General features: G+C 46.1%; 1 protein-coding gene across 1 annotated transcript in view; it reads right to left on the reverse strand.

The window, feature by feature from the left end:
* The window catches only part of Crim1 (cysteine rich transmembrane BMP regulator 1), a 208,539-nt gene that overhangs the window by 30,064 nt on the left and 158,884 nt on the right, over positions 1-19,591 (reverse strand). Inside the window, exons 9-13 of the mRNA XM_004660099.3 lie at positions 14,971-15,127; positions 12,313-12,434; positions 10,133-10,342; positions 6,596-6,811; positions 2,062-2,283 (exon numbers count right to left, since the gene is read on the reverse strand). Of these exons, the coding sequence (XP_004660156.2) occupies positions 2,062-2,283; positions 6,596-6,811; positions 10,133-10,342; positions 12,313-12,434; positions 14,971-15,127 (927 nt within the window). The remainder of the gene's footprint in view (positions 1-2,061; positions 2,284-6,595; positions 6,812-10,132; positions 10,343-12,312; positions 12,435-14,970; positions 15,128-19,591) is intronic.

Genomic DNA, 19,591 nt, shown 5'->3' on the forward strand with positions numbered 1-19,591 from the left:
AGTCTTGTACTCTAACCTAAAATTAGAAATTTCGGTCAAACTGGTCTTTCCTCCCCACACTAACAAGCAACACACGGTAGAAGTGATCAAGGGATCTGAATTATGAGGCAAGAAAAAGGCAGATGGACATAGCTTTTAAGTTTTCTTTGCATACTTCTGGAAAGTTTTATTTGTGAAAAAGAAAAGTGATTTACCATCACCACATGGGAATGACTTTTAACTGGAGTAGCTGCCTAATTACAAAATTTACCGTTTTAAGCCACAAAACACACCAGGAACTTTTGGCTGAGCAAAGTCATCTGAGAATTTTATTTATTTATTTATTTGTTTTTTTTTTTGCTGAGATAGGGTCTTGCTCTAGCTCAGGCTGACCTCGAACTCACAGCGATCCACCTACCTCTGCCTCCCGAGAGCTGGGATTAAAGGCGTGCGCCGCCGCCACCACGCCCAGCTCATCTGAGAATTTTTTTTAACACAAGAGAGAGTTTTGTGGCTAGATCTTCCCTACGAAGGCAACGTGGAATTCGTAGGCCTCCTGGGCCCTGGATAGGCATTCCAGGGTGATCCGTGCACCAGTTCTCCCCTTTTGTGTATGTGTGTGCACATCAGTGTGTGCAGGGCACGCGGAGGCCAATACCACATGCCTTCGTCACGCACTCGGTGCCTTGGTCTTTGAGACAGGATCCCTGGCTGGACCTGGAACTCGCTGATCAGCTAGGTCAGATAGCCAGTAAGCCCTATAGATCTTCTTGTCTCTGCCAGGCCCTGCTTTTATCTGAACTCAAGGCCTCATACTTGCGCAGCTAGCATTTTACCCACTGAGCCAGAACCTGAGTTCTTCCTCTTGTACTAGTGAAGTCCTGATAGGAAAATGGGGCACTGCTGTCTATTCCTCCCCCCCACCCCCGCCCCCCGCCACCTTTTTACCAAAGACAGCGCCATGAAGAAAGCAGCGCGGGGACGGATGTCTTGATGTATTTTTAGTTCCATTTAGGAACCCCCACACCCCAGTCTCCGATTTCCCACAGGTCCTGTTTGCTGTAGACACTCGGTTGTCACAGTGCATAGCTGCGATTTTAGTCTCAAAGGCATCATAGCTCAAAGGAGAAATTATATAGAGGGTCACTCTACAGGACAGCATCCAACTTTTGCAATTTTTTTTATCTTGATAGTCTTTACACGAGAAAATCCAGCTCTGTAAAATTCCTAAGAACAGCTACTGTTCTGTGGCCGCAAGTTCTCGCCTCCTCTCCAGGTACTGCTTAGAACATTTGCAATGATTCGTGTCACGCAGCACCAGCAACTAGTAACATCCGCTACTCGGATTATGGGTTCAGGATGGGACAGAGATCTGTCACGTTTCTCATTTGACTTCAGGATGCAAAAGCAATAAAGACAGTGAGAGTCTTGGGAGCAGAACTGTCCTTGATTAGGGCTGCCAGCTGTCCCAGCCTCTCCTTCTGGTCCCCAGAGCAGCATCTGGCCCACGTCCACAGGGCCAGTTTGGTATGGATATGAGAGAATAATATTTGTACGTCCTCTGCTCAGAAGACGTGTCGGCATGGGACACCAGAAGGAGAGGGCTCTATCACTCACCGAGGTCCCACTCTGTGTTTAGGCTCTCCCCATGGGCAACCAAGTGGCTTAAATAAGACCAATTAGTTGTCACAAGACAGGAACAAGCAAGGAGATTAAATGAGCATTACATACTTAGCTGATCCCAAGGGAGAACAAGTTTTATATACTGAACGTACTCTAAGATGGGGAATGGCAGGGGAAAAAAAATCACGATTGAAAAGAATCCAGTGCAGAGAGCTTCGGTGAGATCCCAGTGTTGCAATGCCCACATGCCGGACACATTGATGAATTCTCCACGTGTTCCTTCCTAGAAGCCCATCTTCCCAATCTTTCCCTACCTCGTGTTCCTACACTGGGCCTGGGAAGCACAGCAACCAGAAAAACCAATTTTAAAAATAATAACGGACCCAGGCAAATGGCTGTCAATGCCAGTTTCGTGGCCGCCAGTAGAGATGAAAGGATTTTTTGTTTTATTGATCTTACCTAGGCAGTAGGGACAGCACTGGCCTTTTCTCAAAACAGGTCTCTCGCAGGCCACGGAAGGGCAAGACTCGGAGTAACAGCTAATTACGCTGTCCATGCACACGCAGCTGGTGCAGACGTCAGGCTTCCAGGACTCAGCTGCCAGGAATATATCCCCTTCATCATTTTTGCAGTAACTAGGCACGCTGTCATTATGGGATGCAGAGGGCTGAAGCGGTTCATCTGGAAAAGTGAACACACAGGTCAGCGAAGATGATGTCGCAGGCCATCGGCCATGCCACACAGTTAAACATCCCTCAGGCTAACAAAGGCACTCCTAGTCTCTAAGGCTCTGGGTGTCACCTTAAAAAATAAAGTCCATCTCCCCCGCCAAAAAATAACTGCCTGCTGCTCCCACAATGCCTAAACCAGAACCCCACAGGGAATACCTGAAACCCCACTGAGGAGCGCCCCCCAATGGAATGGGGGCAGGGATGAGGGAAAAGAGGGTACCAACACATGACGTATCCATACAAAATATGTTGTTAATAATCATCATCATCATCATAAAATTGAAAAAAAGGTCCAGTCATAAATCAGGACGTCTGATTCTGCCAGGATCTTGAATTTTTTAGTTTATTTATTTATTTATTTATTTGAGAGCAACAGATAAGAGAGAAAGGCAGATGAGAGAGAGAGAGAGAGAGAGAGAGAGAGAGAGAGAGAGAGAGAGAGAGGGGGAGAGAATGGGTGCGCCAGAGCCTCCAGCCACTGCAAACGAACTCCAGACGCATGCGCCCCCTATGCATCTGGCTTACGTGGGTCCTGGGGAGTCGAATCGAGGTCCTTTGGTTTTGCAGGCAAATGCCTTAACCGCTAAGACATTTCTCTAGCTCCCAACTCAAAACTTTCTATGTCACCAAAAAAAAAAAAAAAAAAAAAAAAAAAAAAAAAACAAAAAAACAAACCTCAGTTATTTTGCTGGGAGTCAGTACCTACAGAAATCAATGAGAACTATAATCTCAGGTGGAAATCTGAGTTTTGAGGAAGGAAACACAAGTCAGTGAGGTTAGAAGGAATGTCACTGTCTCTAATGAGAGAAAACACTTCACTTTCAACCACCCTCAGCACTCAAAGAGTCTAAAAAACAACCACGGCACTTGTGCTAAGTATTTTCCTAGGATGACCCTTCTTCTTCTTTTTTTTTTTTTTTTTAAATTTTTCTCAATGGCTGGCTGCATGGTCAAGGAGAGTTAGCCCGAGTTCCTCTCTGAATTAGCTTCATGAACTCTGCTATTCTCAGCCACGGGACAGAAATAACGGAGACAGACATGCAGTTATCACGTAACGGAGGACTGCTAAATGTCACGTCTAACTTCCGTGTGCCTCATGAGCGCACACTGCAGCCAACACACTGGATGGGAGGGCACAGCCTCTCTGGCACGGACCCCCTCCTCAGGGCAGAGGACGGAGCGGGCGCAGCGGGGGACTTGACTATTTCCAGTTCACTGTGGGTGCAGTTCTGTGGGTAGTTCCTTCCATCTCATCATATTCAGGAGATCAAAGGTGGGAAGACGGCATGATTTCCTTGGCAGGCTTTGGGAGGCCCGTTATCTCTGCTTAAGAATTTCTTCTTTAAGAGACCGGCCACGGCTAACTTTCGCTCTGGCTGGAAGCGTCACTCGCACTGATCCATCTGAGGCCTGGAAAATCCCAAGGCTCCGGAGGGCTACGTGAGCTTAGCTCTTGCAAGCAATGCCCACCTTTGTGTCTAGACAATGAGCAGGTGAAGCGGGGAGGGCAGCAGTACCCAAGCCGTGAGTTCTGCTATCTAGACATCCCGGCGTCTTCACGAGGCCTCTAGATAGTGGAGCTCAGTCCCAGGCAATAAGATATGAGAGACGTATGTGAAGGAAGAGAAAAGACACAAATATAATTCTATTCTTTCTTCACACTTTCTCTCCTTCCCTTTTTGCTCCGTCAGACAGCCTAGGCCGCCTCAAACTCATCTTAGTTTTCCTGCCTTGGCCGCCCAAGTCCTGAGATGACACGTGTGAGCCACCATACCCAGCTCTCTCATTTTTGCTTTGGAGACTTAACACACTGGCATGTGCCTATTCTTTCTTCTGTGGAATCCCATGCTCTATGCCAGCCACAGGAAGGGCAGAGGGAACAGCAGGTGTATAATAGATGGAATCTTCTATCTATGTGTCTGTGTATCTATCTATCATCACTTCCACACGCAGCCTAAGATCAAAGATGGTATTTTTCTAGATGTATAGCGCACCACATATCACTGTTACTCTTATTTATTTGTTTTTCAACCGAGGGTTTCACTCTAGCCCAGGCTGACCTGGACTATGTAGTCTCGGGGTGGCCTCAAATTCATGGTGATCCCCCTACCTCTGCCTCCTGAGTTGCTGGGATTAAAGGCATGCGCCACCATGCCTGGCTCAATGCTGCTCTTGAAATTTACTGTGATGTTAAAAGAAAAACAAAACCCTGATTATCTTGACGTTTAATAATAAGAAAAACAATATTTTTATTGCTGCAGCATCACTATGGATGGAAAAACCCAGAAAGATCCGCTATGGGGTGGGTAGCTCGTTTTAACATCTAGACAATTCTAGCTATGTTCTGATTCACACATTTAAAAGTAACCTTTGGAATACTGATATATAAAGCAAAAAAGTCCTAATGTTTAAGATGAGGCATAACACTGAAATATATTTTGAGATAAATGGAGAGAAAAAACATGGCCACCTGGCCTAAGTCTATAAAGGATAAGTTAAGGCCGAGCACCACAGGGTGTTTGTCCAGATCCTCAGCTAGTGAAGTGGAAAGCTGCACCTCGCCCCACAAGACAGGCACTGTGGGATTCTGCATCTGTGCACTCTCACTGTGAGGCACCCCGTCTAAATCCACACCTTGCCGTTCTCAAGGGACCCGTCCTCATCGAGTTTTCCTCACCTCGCGCTGAACCTGAGTCCCGTTAAGCATCCCATCAGTGCATCTGGGCTTGTGGTCCTGGAACGAAGTCTTGCCCACAACCATTCCTGGGCTCACTCGGATCCTAGCTGAACGACACTCAACACAAAGCTCCCCAGGCCACACACGCTCCCTCTCAGAGTTCCTCCCACTGCTTCGTTAGTTTCCTAATGTGGAACACCGAAGTGTTCGGCTCTTCATTTTTAGGCTACTGCTCCCCAGGACAGAAGTTCTTTCTGATTTCATTAACCTCAGGATCTCCAGGGCTCAATCCAGTCATTCCGCAACATCTGTAGGATGATCAGCTATAGATACAAGCTCCCTGCCACCGCTGAACTCACCACCGTGAGGACGTGAATAGTCACGGCTCTTTGTTAACGAAGAACCACCAGCAGGGTTTGCATTTGTGTAAAGTGGTGATCGTGGTAAGGATATAAGGGGAAGATGGCGTGCGTTTTCTGCGCATTTCATACAGTAAGACAACTCTGCTTGTACTCGAGAAGATTTTTGAACTAATTAGGTCTGTCGGATTAATGTGGGCATTATTTATACCAAACTTCTGTCCTAAGATGATGCTGCGTTGGCTGAAAGCTATAATGGCAATCCCGACAACGTGGCTAGCCCTACGTGTTCATGGGGTACAACTCAAAAACTACCACCAGCATGAGGGACGTTAAGTCATGGAGCACACTGAGGGGAATGGCAGAATGAGATCTGGACAGCTGAGAGAAAACAGTAAGACAGGAAGGCTTACGTTTTGATGAGCAAAGATGCTTTAAGAGTATGTTCACAAGATACATGGCTACCAACTGGAAAAACTGGGAAGCCTTAACACCACCAGAATACAATCATTTTCTTGTGGTAACGAGGTAATGTGAAATATCAAGTTAAATTATCTTCTGAGAAAGCGAATTAGTCTAGTGTTAAGCAGAATTGCTATTTTAGTTATAAAACAAGCGGTTCATGTTTAAAATACTAGAAAATTTTCATTATAAAATTCTCTTTCCTGACAGTGAATTTGCCTGCTTAGGTCTGAGAGCTAAAAAGAGGGAAACAGTCGTGTCCTTTGTATTTTTGCAGTACCAGTCACTTAATATGCTTAGCTTCAACTTCTTAATCATCTATAGGTTTGGAGGAAAACTATGCATCAATATGCATTTATCTTTGCATTTTTCAAAGAATTTCATTCATAGCACCACTAATAACTTTTTTTAACATGTCTCAGAGACAAAGATAACTTTCCACATGAGCAAAGTCATGTGGAGTAATTCAGTCGTGAGGGGCTGCCTCTATTGACCTATATTGTTGGGATCAAATATACAGGGATAAGGGGAAAGCGGCAGAAGAAAAAGAACCTTTTATTTTTTGTTTTTCTTCAAAGTCACCTCACGGGTTATGCATACCGACTCCATCAACAGGCAGTCAAGAGAAGGGGATGAATTTAGGAAGCAGGCAGCCGGCAGTTCCCGTGTGGGATCCCGGGACTGGGCCAGGGCTCACCCCGACAATGCCCAGGGCTGTATCCCGTCGACCGAGCACACGCTGTGTGTGGCACCGGGTAAGTTACCTGTACATTGCGGGCAGCAGGAGTCCTGGGTGCGCGAGGGGCTCTGGCACAGCAGCGGTGGGCACACCTCCGTCTCGCACAGCACGCGGCCGCTGTGACAGGTGCACTGGGTGCAGGAGTCCATGCCCCAGGTCTCTCCCTCCACAAAGTACTCTCCCCCGGGCGCGTGGCAGATGGTAGGCGTGCTAAGCTCTGGCTTCTGTACCACGAAGTCATCTGCGGGGGGGGGGGGGAGGTGACACGTTAAACACACGAGCATTATTCACCCCCTGAGGTTCTTCCAACTCGTGAGGAGGCCGCTGTTGTTTGCTTTAAGGGCGACACGAGCCGCACCGTCCGCAGAGCATCTTGCCCCGTTCTTAGCGAGAGGACGGAGAGGAAAAGGAGGGTACGGTCTGGGCCTCACAAGACAAGACCACAGCCAAAGTGAGGTTCAAGTGGCTCGAGTCTGTCAATAATCCGGAGAGGATTTCACACGAGAATTCAATTACTGGAACAGCTGGAGCATTCCCCGACAGAACGTGCAGGAGTTGTCTGGAAGAAAGGGCTCTCAGCTATGGCCTGATACTTCCAAGCTCAACACGTCCCACTAAATTCATTTCATTTCATCTCTTCCCCACATCAACATCGCGAGGAGGCACGATCGCCCTATTTCACACACAAGCTCGGAGCATGAAGCACAGTTAAGGGGTTGAACCAAAGTCAATGGCTGTTTGGAAAGAGGATATGCTTCTAGATTAAACAAAACTTCCAGATGATGGATGCCCTATCCACTTCATTATCTTGGGATTCCAAGCACTTTTACGCTTAGAAATATGGCCTCCTGTTAACAGGCCACACCTCATCAACGTCAGTCCACAGAGCAGGAACGTCCCGACAGAATCGGCAGTCTGAAAACCTTAAGCTGAGACCATTAAAGAGGGACACGTTGAGAGGGTGGCACATCTGATTTTTTTCTCCAAGAATGAGGGAGGCTTGGGTCCTTTGGTGACGTGCTAATGACGGAGAATTTACTGTTGAGATGCCTGGAGAGGCACTGGGGTTTTTTCTGAAGTGGCGCTAGGGAAATGAGGAGTAGGAAGTCATTAACTCTATTCCCGTAGTCCAGCCGCGATGAGCTTCAAGGAGGTGTTGACAGTAGTGAATCCTGCCGAGAGGGTCTGGAGACAGTGTGGCTGGATCAGGCCTGGAGCTCAGCAGATGCCAAGGCCTGGGAGACCCACCCTGTTTGTAGAGAGATGCTCAGAGCTAAAATCACCGAACCCAGGGGCTGTTACTCAGCAGTAGGCAGCGTGAGGGTTGGCAGTGGTGATGGGATCAAGCAGTGTGGGCTGACTGCCAGGCCAGGAACTAACTTGCAGGGTGACTATCTCGGGGTGAGCAGGAATGACCAAGCAAGACATGATCTAGAAAACTGAACTGCACCAAGCTTCCCAGTCTAAGGATGACCAAGAGGAAGGCGATGAGAATGAGAGCTAAGATGGGACCAAATCAAACCACATTTGCTATGGTGCATAGAGAAAAAACAAAAAACAATTGGTCCCAAAGAGATTGGAAAAAGGCTCCTGTAAGGCATTCAAAACGGGCTCCGAGGGCAATGACAGATGTCACCCTTTGAGATGCTGACAACTGTGGGATAGTCAAGAAAGCCCTGTGCCTGGGCTGGACAGATGGCTTAGTGGTTAAATGCTTGCCTGTGAAGCCTAAGAATCCGGGTTCGAGGCTCAATTCCCCAGGACCCACGTTAGCCAGATGCACAAGGGGGCGCATGCGTCTGGAGTTCCTTTGCAGTGGCTGGAGGCCCTGGTGCGCCCATTCTCTCTTTCTACCTGCCTCTTTCTCTCTCTGTCTGTTGCTCTCAAACAGATAAATAAAAATAAACAAACAAAAAAAGAAAGCCCTGGTGCCTACAGGGTCATACCTCTTTAATATCTTTAGCACGCTATGTATGTAGTCCAAGGCAAAACACAGAGGCTGGCGAGATGGAGGGGAATGAAAGGCAGGAGCCTCCCCCTAGGAGCACAACAGTTGGCCCCTGCACAGGCAAGGTGAAAAAGAATTCTCTGAGAAGGGCCCCAGGGTCTCTAGCCAACAGAGCCCAAATGGGATGATCCACGGAAGCTTTTGAGAAACCATAACCACAGGTCTACGAGCGTCTTCTGCTCTCACAAGAACTATGCGTTTAAGAACTTTCCACATCTCTGTAGTAGAGAAAGAGACACCCCTGGCCCCGCTGAGTTCTGTTCTGAGCCGTGTCTGCATTTCTGGCCAAATGCAGGTCCCTACTCTATCACACACACCAGCTGTCATCAGTAACGGGCCTCCTGGGAACCGATGACTTTTCCCTCTCTACACGCAGAGTTCCAGCTCATCTAACTGCTGGTGATGAAGGAGGCATGTTAATTAGCAAAATATGGTGCTTTATTTTTCTTTAAAGGAACGAGTTTTGATACAGAGAACATCCAACTGAGCTATGGAGGAAAAACAAACAAGTCATTTAATGCGTGCTATAATGTGTCACCTAAGGGAGTATGGGAGCTGCTGGCCACTGTGACAGTTACCGAGGCGTACGGGCTCAGAGGACAAGGAGCAGTCCTGCCTCTGTTCCCTGTCCCCTGCCAGGCAGGGCCTGTGTTACTGCAGAAGGAGCCAGGGTCCCAGTTTCTGACGCCTTTGTACAGAAGGGGTGTCATTTGTATATCTATGGGGCCTAGATGGGCCGGAGGAAAAGTAACCACGGCCCCAAAGATGACAATGCATTTCAAGACATGCGGGTCACGAGGCTTCACTTCTCCCAGTGGATATTTACCATGGGTAAGGGCATCCCGTGCCTGTTTTCCAAACGAAAAGAAGTGGTCTGCACAGAGACCTGCGGAGCTCATCAGAGGTATTATGGCAATAGTGACTGTTACTGGTCTAGTAGCATCTCAATTATGGTTGTGACTTTTAAATGTTTTGGATTTTTGGCCACTCTAAATTCCTCCACTTGGCAAGAGTGCACATGTTCGTTAATTAAAAAAACAAAACAAAAAAACAGTAACAGCAAACAAAATCATAAAAAAAAAAACAGCAACAGCCACTGACCTCAGTGACTCTCTCTCCCTTTCAACTACTGCTTGATCAATGTTAAGCTTCTGTGTAATAAAGCTAGTATCAATTCTCTCAAATTAACTGAAGTGACCATCTTCGCTACCGGCTCAGAGCGGGGGAGCTGGGATTTTACACACGAGCCCACAAACCTCTACCAAAGTCACACAAAGATCAACATAACCGGCTAAACCATTCAGAAGTATGGAGAAGCCAAGTTTCCACGGCGTAGGAACTTCCCATGGTCTTCGGCTAATCGCTTACACCCTCTGACCCATCCTGTCCGTGACTGGTGACGACAGATGCTACACAGCCAACGAGCGCCCCAGACATCAACCTTGCATTCCTCCCCCCCACACACACCCCCGCTGGAGCTGCAGGTCTGTTCAAGGCCTCGCCGGGCCAGAGATGGTCGCACTTGGAGCACACAGTAGGGCAGCCAGCTTTTACCTGCACAGGACGGGCAGCAGTGTCCAGGACGAATGGTGGGGTTGCCGCAGGCAGGCACCGGGCAGGTGATCAGGGCACACATTTCCCGTCCACTGTGACAATAGCACTCCCGGCACCCGTCATGCCAGCTCTCCTCATTTTTGTGATGACGGCCATCCATGGACAGACATGTGCCTGACAGGACAGGCGGCCCGGCGGAGGCAGGGATCTCTGTACAGACAGAAGGCAACCTGGTAAAGCAGCTACAGAGGACCGTGGAGAGAGCATGTAGGTTCTTACGCGGCACGGGGCCCGGCCACCAAAAACTATGTCTACAAAGGACTATGGTCATGGTCAGAGACGTGGGGAACACCGGGGAAGGACATTTAAATCAACAGGCCCCTCAATGTTGAAAATGAAGGAAAAAACAAAAAGGGAAAAATGTAAAGAGCTTACAAATGCGTCTATCTCCCACGGACGGGGTATTGCTGACAACTCTTTTCATTTCACTTTGTGTACTGTACATGACACACAGGCAATGTTTTTTTTTTTTTTTCTTTCTTTTTTCGAGGTAGGGTTTCACTCTAGTCCAGGCTGACCTGGAATTCACTATGGAGTCTCAAGGTGGCCTCGAACTCACGGCGATCCTCCTACCTCTGCCTCCCGAGCGCTGGGATTAAAGGCGTGCGCCACCAAGGCCGGCTTTTAGGCATTGCTTTTATGATGGATGTTACATCTTGGTCTATATATGGGTAACTCATCATTCGAGAAGCTTCATCCAATATGGAGATGGGGCCCTTGTACCCACCAGGTTTTGATTGACGATGTAACTGAAGGGACTGACTATATTTCTGTTTGCCAAGCACCCTTGGAAACACAAGAGCAGTGACTGTCTAACCGTGAAAGAACTCTGACGACACACTGAGGATTGTGTGCTGTTTAATGGGTATATCATGTTGACCACTACAATGAACTGGGATGGGCAGCTGGGGCTTGGGGCTGAGGTTCGGCCTGAAGTGGCATTCTGGATGCCCACTCAGTACCTCTAGGAATGCTAGCAGAGCTAGCAGAGTCTCAGACAGGGGGGCACGCCCAGGACCTGTGCCTACATACACAGCTCTGCTCAGACACGTGCTTCCCACCTAAGTCTACACTTTCATGGAAACCTGTTGTCAGGAAATACTGGACTTCTGAGAAGACTTTCAGCTGGGCACACCTTTAAAAGTATTTTTTTTCAAGTCTCACAATGTTTATTGATAGATACAAGTATATAAAATTAGGGCATGAACATGACATGATACATTAAGTGGACTTAATTATTATAAATTTTTTTTCCTGGTTTTTCGAGGGAGGGTCTCACTCTAGCTCAGGTTGACTTGGATTCCACTAGGTAGTCTCAGGGGTGGCCTCCAACTCATGGCAATCCTCCTGCCATTAAAGGCAGTTTAAAGGCGGGTGCAACCACGCCTGGCTAAGTAGACTTAATAGTAATACTACAGTAAGAGGGACCAATTCCAATCCTCAGCATTTGTTTCACACCCACAAAAACACTTCCAGGGCATTAACGACCTCTCAAAACTGATCAGTTTTGTACGAGTAAACCATGTTTCTTTTAAAAACACTTGTGCATTGCCCAGGCTCAAGGATATTCAAGTACAGCACATAAACCCCACGGCCAGCGGCCAGCGGTGAAAGGGGGCCTCATGGCCAGTACCAGCTGTCCAGGCCCACTGCTGAACACAGAAGCCTCTTCCTGATGGACACAGAGGGAAACTAGCTTTAGGCTGAACGTTCCCGGGACACCTCCAAGTGACGAGCTAGGAGATGACGATTTGGCCAAACGCTTATCCATCAGCCTGCTGGCTGTAAAATCTGCTCTGAACTTATTTACTGCACTTAAGAGACAGACGAAGGAAATGCTGCTGCGGGAGGGTCCCAAGAGAGTGACACTTGTTTTCTTTTCGAGGAGGGAGCAATCACTTTAAGCCATTTCATTTATAGGACGTCCTATTCTGTGTCCATGCTGCTCTGAGGAGGGACTCACACTCACAGGACGTCCTGCTCTGTGTCCATGCCGCTCTGAGGGGGGACTCACACTTATAGGGCATCCTACTGTTTCCAGGGAGCTCTGAGGAGGGGCTCACACTTATAGGGCACCCTGCTTTCTTTCCATGCTGCTCTGAGGAGGGGCTCACACTCACCTCTACACTTGCAGATCATACATCCCTGAGTGTCCTGACGGAAGCCCAGGGGGCAGATCTTACTGCAGGGTAGTTCTGGACATTTCTTACAGCGACAGATGTCACAGCCGTGCTTATTCTTCCTGGGTAATTAAAATTTTGCCAGAGGTCAGGAAATCACAGTCTCAAATGATGTCCATGGGTCAATGATGGGATGTCACTGTTAACTGAATTATTTAAACTTCTGCTCTCAAAACCCCTGGGTGGTATTTCATCAGTTCCCTGTGGCCAAGACCACCACTACCCACGACCAAGGTTTACAATTGCCTTAGCACTTATGTATTTCTGGGAGACGGCCCTAAGAACCCCAGTGACAAATTGTGGCTTTAACTGGCACAGTGATACAACCATATACAAGATGAGTGTTTAGCCTCACGAATAAGGTAAATGATATATGTCACTGGTTCAGGTTGGGAGATTGGCATGAGGGGCAAAGGTCTCTTTTGTTGTTGTTGCTAGGGCTGTGGACTTCCTCACACAGCCAACATCTCTGAGAAATTCTGATGGTAATAAAAGTTTAATGTATCTACTGAAATTTGTAGAAGACTGGGAGAATTTAAGGACTTGTAGATCTGAGAAGGATACATAAATGTGGGTGAAGAATAAAAGACTTAGGCTGGAGAGATGCCTTAGTGGTTCAAGCAATTGCCTGCAAAGCTTAAGGACCCAGGTTCAATTCTCCAGGACCCATGCAACCCAGATAAACATGGTAGCACATGCGTTTGGACTTTGTTTGCAGTGGCTAGAGGCCTGGGCTCACTCATTCTCCTCCCCCCCTTACTCATATATAGATAAAAATAAAATGCATATATTTTTTAGAAAAGAATAAAAGCCTTAAGAAGTCCTAAAGGCTGTGTGTCCAGTAAACTATCTACCTTATTAGGTCTAGGTGGAAAAGAATATTGGTTTTAAAATCCTCCATCTATGAGGTATTAACTAGGCATGTAGGATAAATTAAAAGCATTGCCATTACTTTATTTGACCTTAGTAGTCAAGTGACAAAATGATTATAGTCTGATTGGTATCACATTCATATTTTAGGATTAAGAATTATTATGATTAGGGCTGGAGAGATGGCTTAGTGGTTACGGCATTTGCCTGCAAAGCCAAAGAACCCAGGTTTGGTTCCCCAGGATCCACGTAAGCCAGATGCACATGGTGGCACATGCATCTGGAGTTTGTTTGCAGTGGCTAGAGGCCCTGGTGCACCCATCCATTCTCATTCCATCTGCCTCATTCTCTGTCTCACTCCCTCTCTCTCTCTCTCACAAATAAATCAATAAAAATGCTTTAAAAAGAACTGTGATGATTAATGTTTATTTGGGGCATGTTTTTCATGGATACATGTGGATGGTGAGCATGTGTATGTAAGTGCTCACGTGTGTGCATGGGTGTACTTACATATACGTATATGAACTTATGGAAAGCCAGTGGTTGATGTTGGATGTCTTAGTAAATCACTCTCACATCTTACTTTTTTTTTTTTTTTGGACAGGGTATCTCCATGACCCAGAGACTCAGTGATATGTCTAGACTAGTCACCCATCAAGTCTCAGGGTTCCTCTTGCTTTCACCTCCCCAGTGCTGAGATTCCAGGTGGACAATACCACGCCTGACTTTTGTACATGCACCGTGGGACTCGCCGGCTTGAGCAGCAAGCCCTTCACCCACTAAGTCATCTCCCCGGCCCTGTTTAGGAAAATTTTAACACTGATACTCCCAACTTAGTTAGCAAATTAAAATAGGAATTAAGATCGAGCCCTAACATACAATTTTTTAAGAGAAACAATAAACAAGATGACTGAAAGAAAATGGACAAAAGATGCTAGTTTTAGGGCCCTTATAATGTGATCCAGACATGCCAAATGGGGAAGGCAGAAAGACAGAGTAAAAGGAAGAGAACAAAGGAAAAAATGATGACATAAGATTCTGAAAAGTGTTTTTGAAAAAGGGACCAACTAGTTACAAATGTAGAAATAAGTGCTACTCCAGATCAAAGAAACAAATGTGAAGAGTTTATTTCCCCCTTGGAATAATCTACTTTTTCATGGGATTTGACTCAATAAAAAACTACTTAGAGGGCTGGAGAGATGGCTTAGCGGTTAAGCGCTTGCCTGTGAAGCCTAAGGTCCCCGGTTCGAGGCTCTATTCTCCAGGACCCACGTTAGCCAGATGCACAAGGGGGTGCACACATCTGGAGTTCGTTTGTAGTGGCTGGAAGCCCTGGCGCGCCCATTCTCTCTCTCTCTCTCTCTCTGCCTCTTTCTGTCTCTGTCACTCTCAAATAAATAAATTAAAAATGAACAAAAAAAATTTTTTTAAAAAGGATTTGCCTTTAAAAAAATAACCATGTAGAAACGTAAGTGATGGGCTTCATCTCCAAGGACAAAGTGACAGCATACTCTTACTGTCTCCATGAAAGAGTAAGAATGAACGCCAAGTGTGGTTTCCGGACACACAAGCCCTTCCCTGTCTTTCTAAACCTCTGACCACAGCGTATGCCCAGATTTCACTCAAACACGTACACAGATCAGCAAATGAGGTGGTTCTGGCCACTTCAGTGAGTTGCATATTTAACCACATGTGCTCCGAATTTAACAAGTACCAAAAGACACGTACAGGTACCCAAGTGGACAATGCTTGTCACAGATGACGGGCCTGCACTTCTTGGGCCGCGGGCGGCACTGGCAGATCTCACAGTTGTGGGCATCGGTGAGGAAGCCAAAGGGGCAGTCCAGGGCGCAGCCTCGTTTACGGCCTGAGCACAGCTCTTCCCCTGTGAAGACACACACACACGCGCATGGGTTTCTCCCACAGACGAACAGACCCGGGTGCAGGACCGCCTCCATCCTTCCCTGAAGTTCTCAGCTCGGCTGCGGCCTTGGTCATGGTCAACAAGTGGAGATTGTGTTATTTCACGGCTATCATGACATGCGTCTATATTTTGACAGCAACACTCAAAAGAGAGTCCGATACTGCCGTGGAATTCTGCAATCCAGTTGAGTCTGGTAGACCTGGGGCAGAACAGGCATGTGACTACTAATAACTAATGACTGAGTTACTATATGACAGTTGTTTAATGAGTATGTTTTAACTGTCACCTCAAACCACTGGTGACAATTTATAAAATAAATGATAATAGATACATAAATAAAACAATTCCAATTTCATTATAGATTTTATTTCTATTGCATGTCACCACAGATAATGCACGTGTTTAAAAGTTAACATATTAACTCATGGGTGTTTGATGGCATCACATTACCACGTGTTGTATGCACCATGAGGGATTTTTTTACACCTTCTTTTAAAAAGTAGACATGTCACAACATGACAGAAAGCTACGTGGTGTCTCATTTAGATACTTTTCCTCCATGTTGAGAAATATTCAGGTATTTGGATGAACTTAGTTAACTGACTAGAAAAATGTATGTGCTTGAGAAATATTCATATTAATGTATAACCACTATTTTGAAATATTTAAGCCATCTCCAGCAAGCCGAAACTGGAGTGATGTTTAACTGTCCTCTGTTAAGTCAGTTATTACATTATTTTTGAGCTTGAAAAAAAGAACAGAAATATTGTCAAGAGAAAACTACTGAAGATATTGATTTAATAGAGAAGCCTTCTACAATATTTTAAGAGGTAATAATATGGAGTATAAAAGAAAATACAGGGAATAAAAATGTCAAGGTGGCTGGGCGCTCCTCCCTGTTGAGTAAGCGTCTTAGTGGGGAACAAAGTCACCAAGAGTGGACCTTGCAAGCTACAGGGCTGGCCAGTCAGGCCAGATGTGCCAACTGTGTGTGCGGTTCTGGCCTGTCTGGAAAACCAACTAACTGCTCTGTGTGATTGGATCTGATGCCTTCTCCATGGGAGGGAATTCCTGCTTGGGACTGAAAACCTATGACTAGTGAGGTTGTAAACTCTGGGTGCAGGGAGCTAATATTGTTGTTTGGTTCAGTGGGTAGATTATGGTCATCAAACTGCCCTCCAGATATTTATGCTTAAGTCCGTATGTTAATTAGTACTGTCTCCACTTTCAGTTAGAGAAGCTTCCCTTTTCAAATGGCAGTGATCTCTGCGGAGACTTAAAACTTCTCAAAGTGAAGCTGGGTGTGGTGGCGCACGCCTTTAATCCCAGCACTCAAGAGGCAGAGGTAGGAGGATCACTGTGAGTTCGAGGCCACCCTGAGACGACATAGTGAATTCCAGGTCAGCCTGAGCTAGAGTGAGACCCTACCTTGAAAAAACAACACCAACAACAAAAAACTTATCAAAGTGCTGGCAAGAAGTGACGGCGGAATGCTCAAGACTGAAAGACATCTCCACCACACCCTCCAAGGCTCAGGGAAGAAATGCAAGAGCCGAAGGATGAGGAGGAGTATTTTAGAAAGCTGCCTTCCAGACACGAAGTGGCCGTGGCATTCATAACCTCACGGCTCCTGATACGACCCGCACAAGACCTGCGTAATTCGGTGGAGGAGATAAAAATCGAACGGCTGGAACGAAGACAGGGTCCCATGGGAGGAGACCCAGGATGGGGACGGGAGGTGGCGGGAGTGGATTAGGACCAGGGTACATTGTGTGTAGGCACAGATGTTGTCAATAAAAAGTTATGAAAATGTCAAGGTAAGATAAGCATGCACCACGACATAATGAAGCAAGTATAGACCTACTTGAGTTAACATGGAATTGTGAACAGTATGAAATTTGAAGTAGGAAGTTGGGATTGTGAGGAAGGCAATGCTTGAATTTTATTCTGCAAATAAATAAATAAATAAATAAATAAATAAAATAACTGGCAAAATGGGGAACAGAAAACTATCGCTGTTAGGATGATAACAAAATGCAACGCTAACTCAAAAGTGAAGGCAGGGCTGGGGAGATGGCTTAGTGGTTAAGGTGCTTGCCTGTGAAGCCTAAGGGCCCAGGTTCAATTCCCCAGTCCCCACATAAGCCTAGTACCCACAAGGTGGTGCATGCGTTTAATTTGTTTACAGTGGCTGGAGGCCCTGGTGCACCTATTCACTCCTTCCCTCTCTCTCAAATAAATAAATAAATAATAAAAATATTAAAAAATAACCATGTTTTTAAAAAGTCAAGGCAGCATGTAGTGGGAGGTACTCCTGAAGAGCCTCAGCGTGCAAAAGACAGGTGGTCCCCTTATACTTGATTCCATGTCACATGAGGGCAATGGCTTCTCCAGATTTAAGGAAGAAAGTACTTCGTGAAGTGACAGGCGCCTCACATGATGGCCGGGTGCTTTAAATTTTATTATAGCAAAGCCTGAGTGAAGGTAAGTAAGGTGATTGGGAAATCTATTTTTGGGCTTTTTAGAAGTTCAGAAAAGAATTTAGGTAAGATCTCGTATGAAGGAAGAATGTGTAGATCATGAGAGGCATCAGGAGGACCAAAATGTGAACACTTCAGAACACAACTACCAACTAGCTTGGTGTTAAAAAGATAAGGCTGGCACTGCATGTAAACAACTGTGGCTGCCAAGGTCATTCTGCGAGTGTGGCTTTCTAGATGGAGGTCTACAAGGCAGGAGGGGGCAGAACAGAGACGCTTCTTCCCTGCACAGGAGGCAGACAGCCTCCCACAGGAAGAGGCTCACCTGAGATTCAGAGATGGCAATAGCCACAAGCATGACACTTTTATAAACTCCAGTGCTATGCACTGTATGTCAGGTAAGGCAAACAAGGAACTGCACACACATACCTTCCCTCAGCTCCTACTTTGTATTTTCTTTTCATTAAAAATATTCTTACAAGAGAAAATGTTGAATGATTATAGCTAAGAAAAGTGTTGAGCCTAAGATAACCGATATACAAATCAGGAAGCCGGGCGTGGTGGTGCACGCCTTTAATCCCAGCACTAGGGAGGCAGAGGTAGGAGGATCGCCATGAGCTCGAGGCCACCCTGAGACTACCGAGTGAATTCCAGGTCAGCCTGGACTAGAGTGAGACCCTGACTTGAAAAACCAAAATAAATAAATAAATAAATCAGGAAATGTACATCTATGTACATTAAGTCAATCCAAGCCTCTGAGTTCAGGATAATTACCTAAGAGGCCCATAGAGAATTTGCTAATACGATAATCACTGTCAATGTTTGGGGGAGATCAGTGATGATAAGAAGAGATTCCAGATAGTTTAAATGCCAATTCAGAAGGGACAGAGGGGCTGGAAAGATGGCTAAGCCATTAAGGCACTTGCCTGCAAAGCCTAGTGGACCAGGGTTCAATTCCCCAGTTACCACCTAAGCCAGATGCACAAAGTGGAGCATCCATATGGAGTTCATTTGCAGTGGCTAGAGGTCCTGGCATGCCCATTTTCACTTTCTCTCTTCTTGCACATAAGTAATTAAAAAATTTAAAAAAAAAATAAAGGAGAGTAAAAAGGGACAGAAGATTCTAAAAACTACAAAACAAAAATTAAGTTCAGGAGGAATAAGCTTTGGTTTATTTTGAAAACAGGGTCCCAGCAACAGATCACTGCAACATAACACAACGCATTCTGAGTTCAGACAAGAAAGCAGGGCTCAGGCACTGGGACCTCCTTGGGGAATGGGGCGGGCATCACTACCTGAGGAGTGACGTGTATGCACACAGTGTCACTACAGGAAGGTCTCTAGTGCAACGGGGATCTATCCTTGTTTCTGTCCAACTCAATGTGTTTTAGCTCAGTGAGTTCACAAGCTGTACTTATTTGTTATAAACTGGGAGGCATAAAGAATAAGATCACATTATCAAGATGAACAAAAATCCTCCAACTAGGTGGAAAATGGCTTATAGTATTAGAATAATTTCTTCTTAAATCGGCCCCTACATGCATATGATCAAAAAAACTGCAATGTTCAAATAGACTGGATGGGAATCACGTAACAGAAGCTACCGTGAAAGCTTTTAGTGATGCTGGCTGCCTATGACGTCAGTCTTAGTCTGCGGTGGGTGGGCGGGCGACAGAGCTAATGCTGACTCAGGAGCCCAGCAGCCAGGCCCGGCTCAGACTGCATTCTGGAGTCTTCTGTTTGCTTCGGGGCCGCACTGTAAATATGGACGTTGTGTGTCAGAAGATGCTAGACAGCTCACTCTAGAGGCCATGAAACTTGGGGACTGCAGATTGGGCTTTGACTGCTTCTTGGGGTAGAGGAATTAGGAGAATTCAAAAAATTTTTTGAAAAGTTTCAAACATGCAGGACCTATTTTTTTCCCCCTGTAAGAGAAATGTAATGC

This window comes from Jaculus jaculus, chromosome 18, assembly GCF_020740685.1.
Source record: "Jaculus jaculus isolate mJacJac1 chromosome 18, mJacJac1.mat.Y.cur, whole genome shotgun sequence".
Taxonomy (NCBI): Eukaryota; Metazoa; Chordata; class Mammalia; order Rodentia; family Dipodidae; genus Jaculus; species Jaculus jaculus.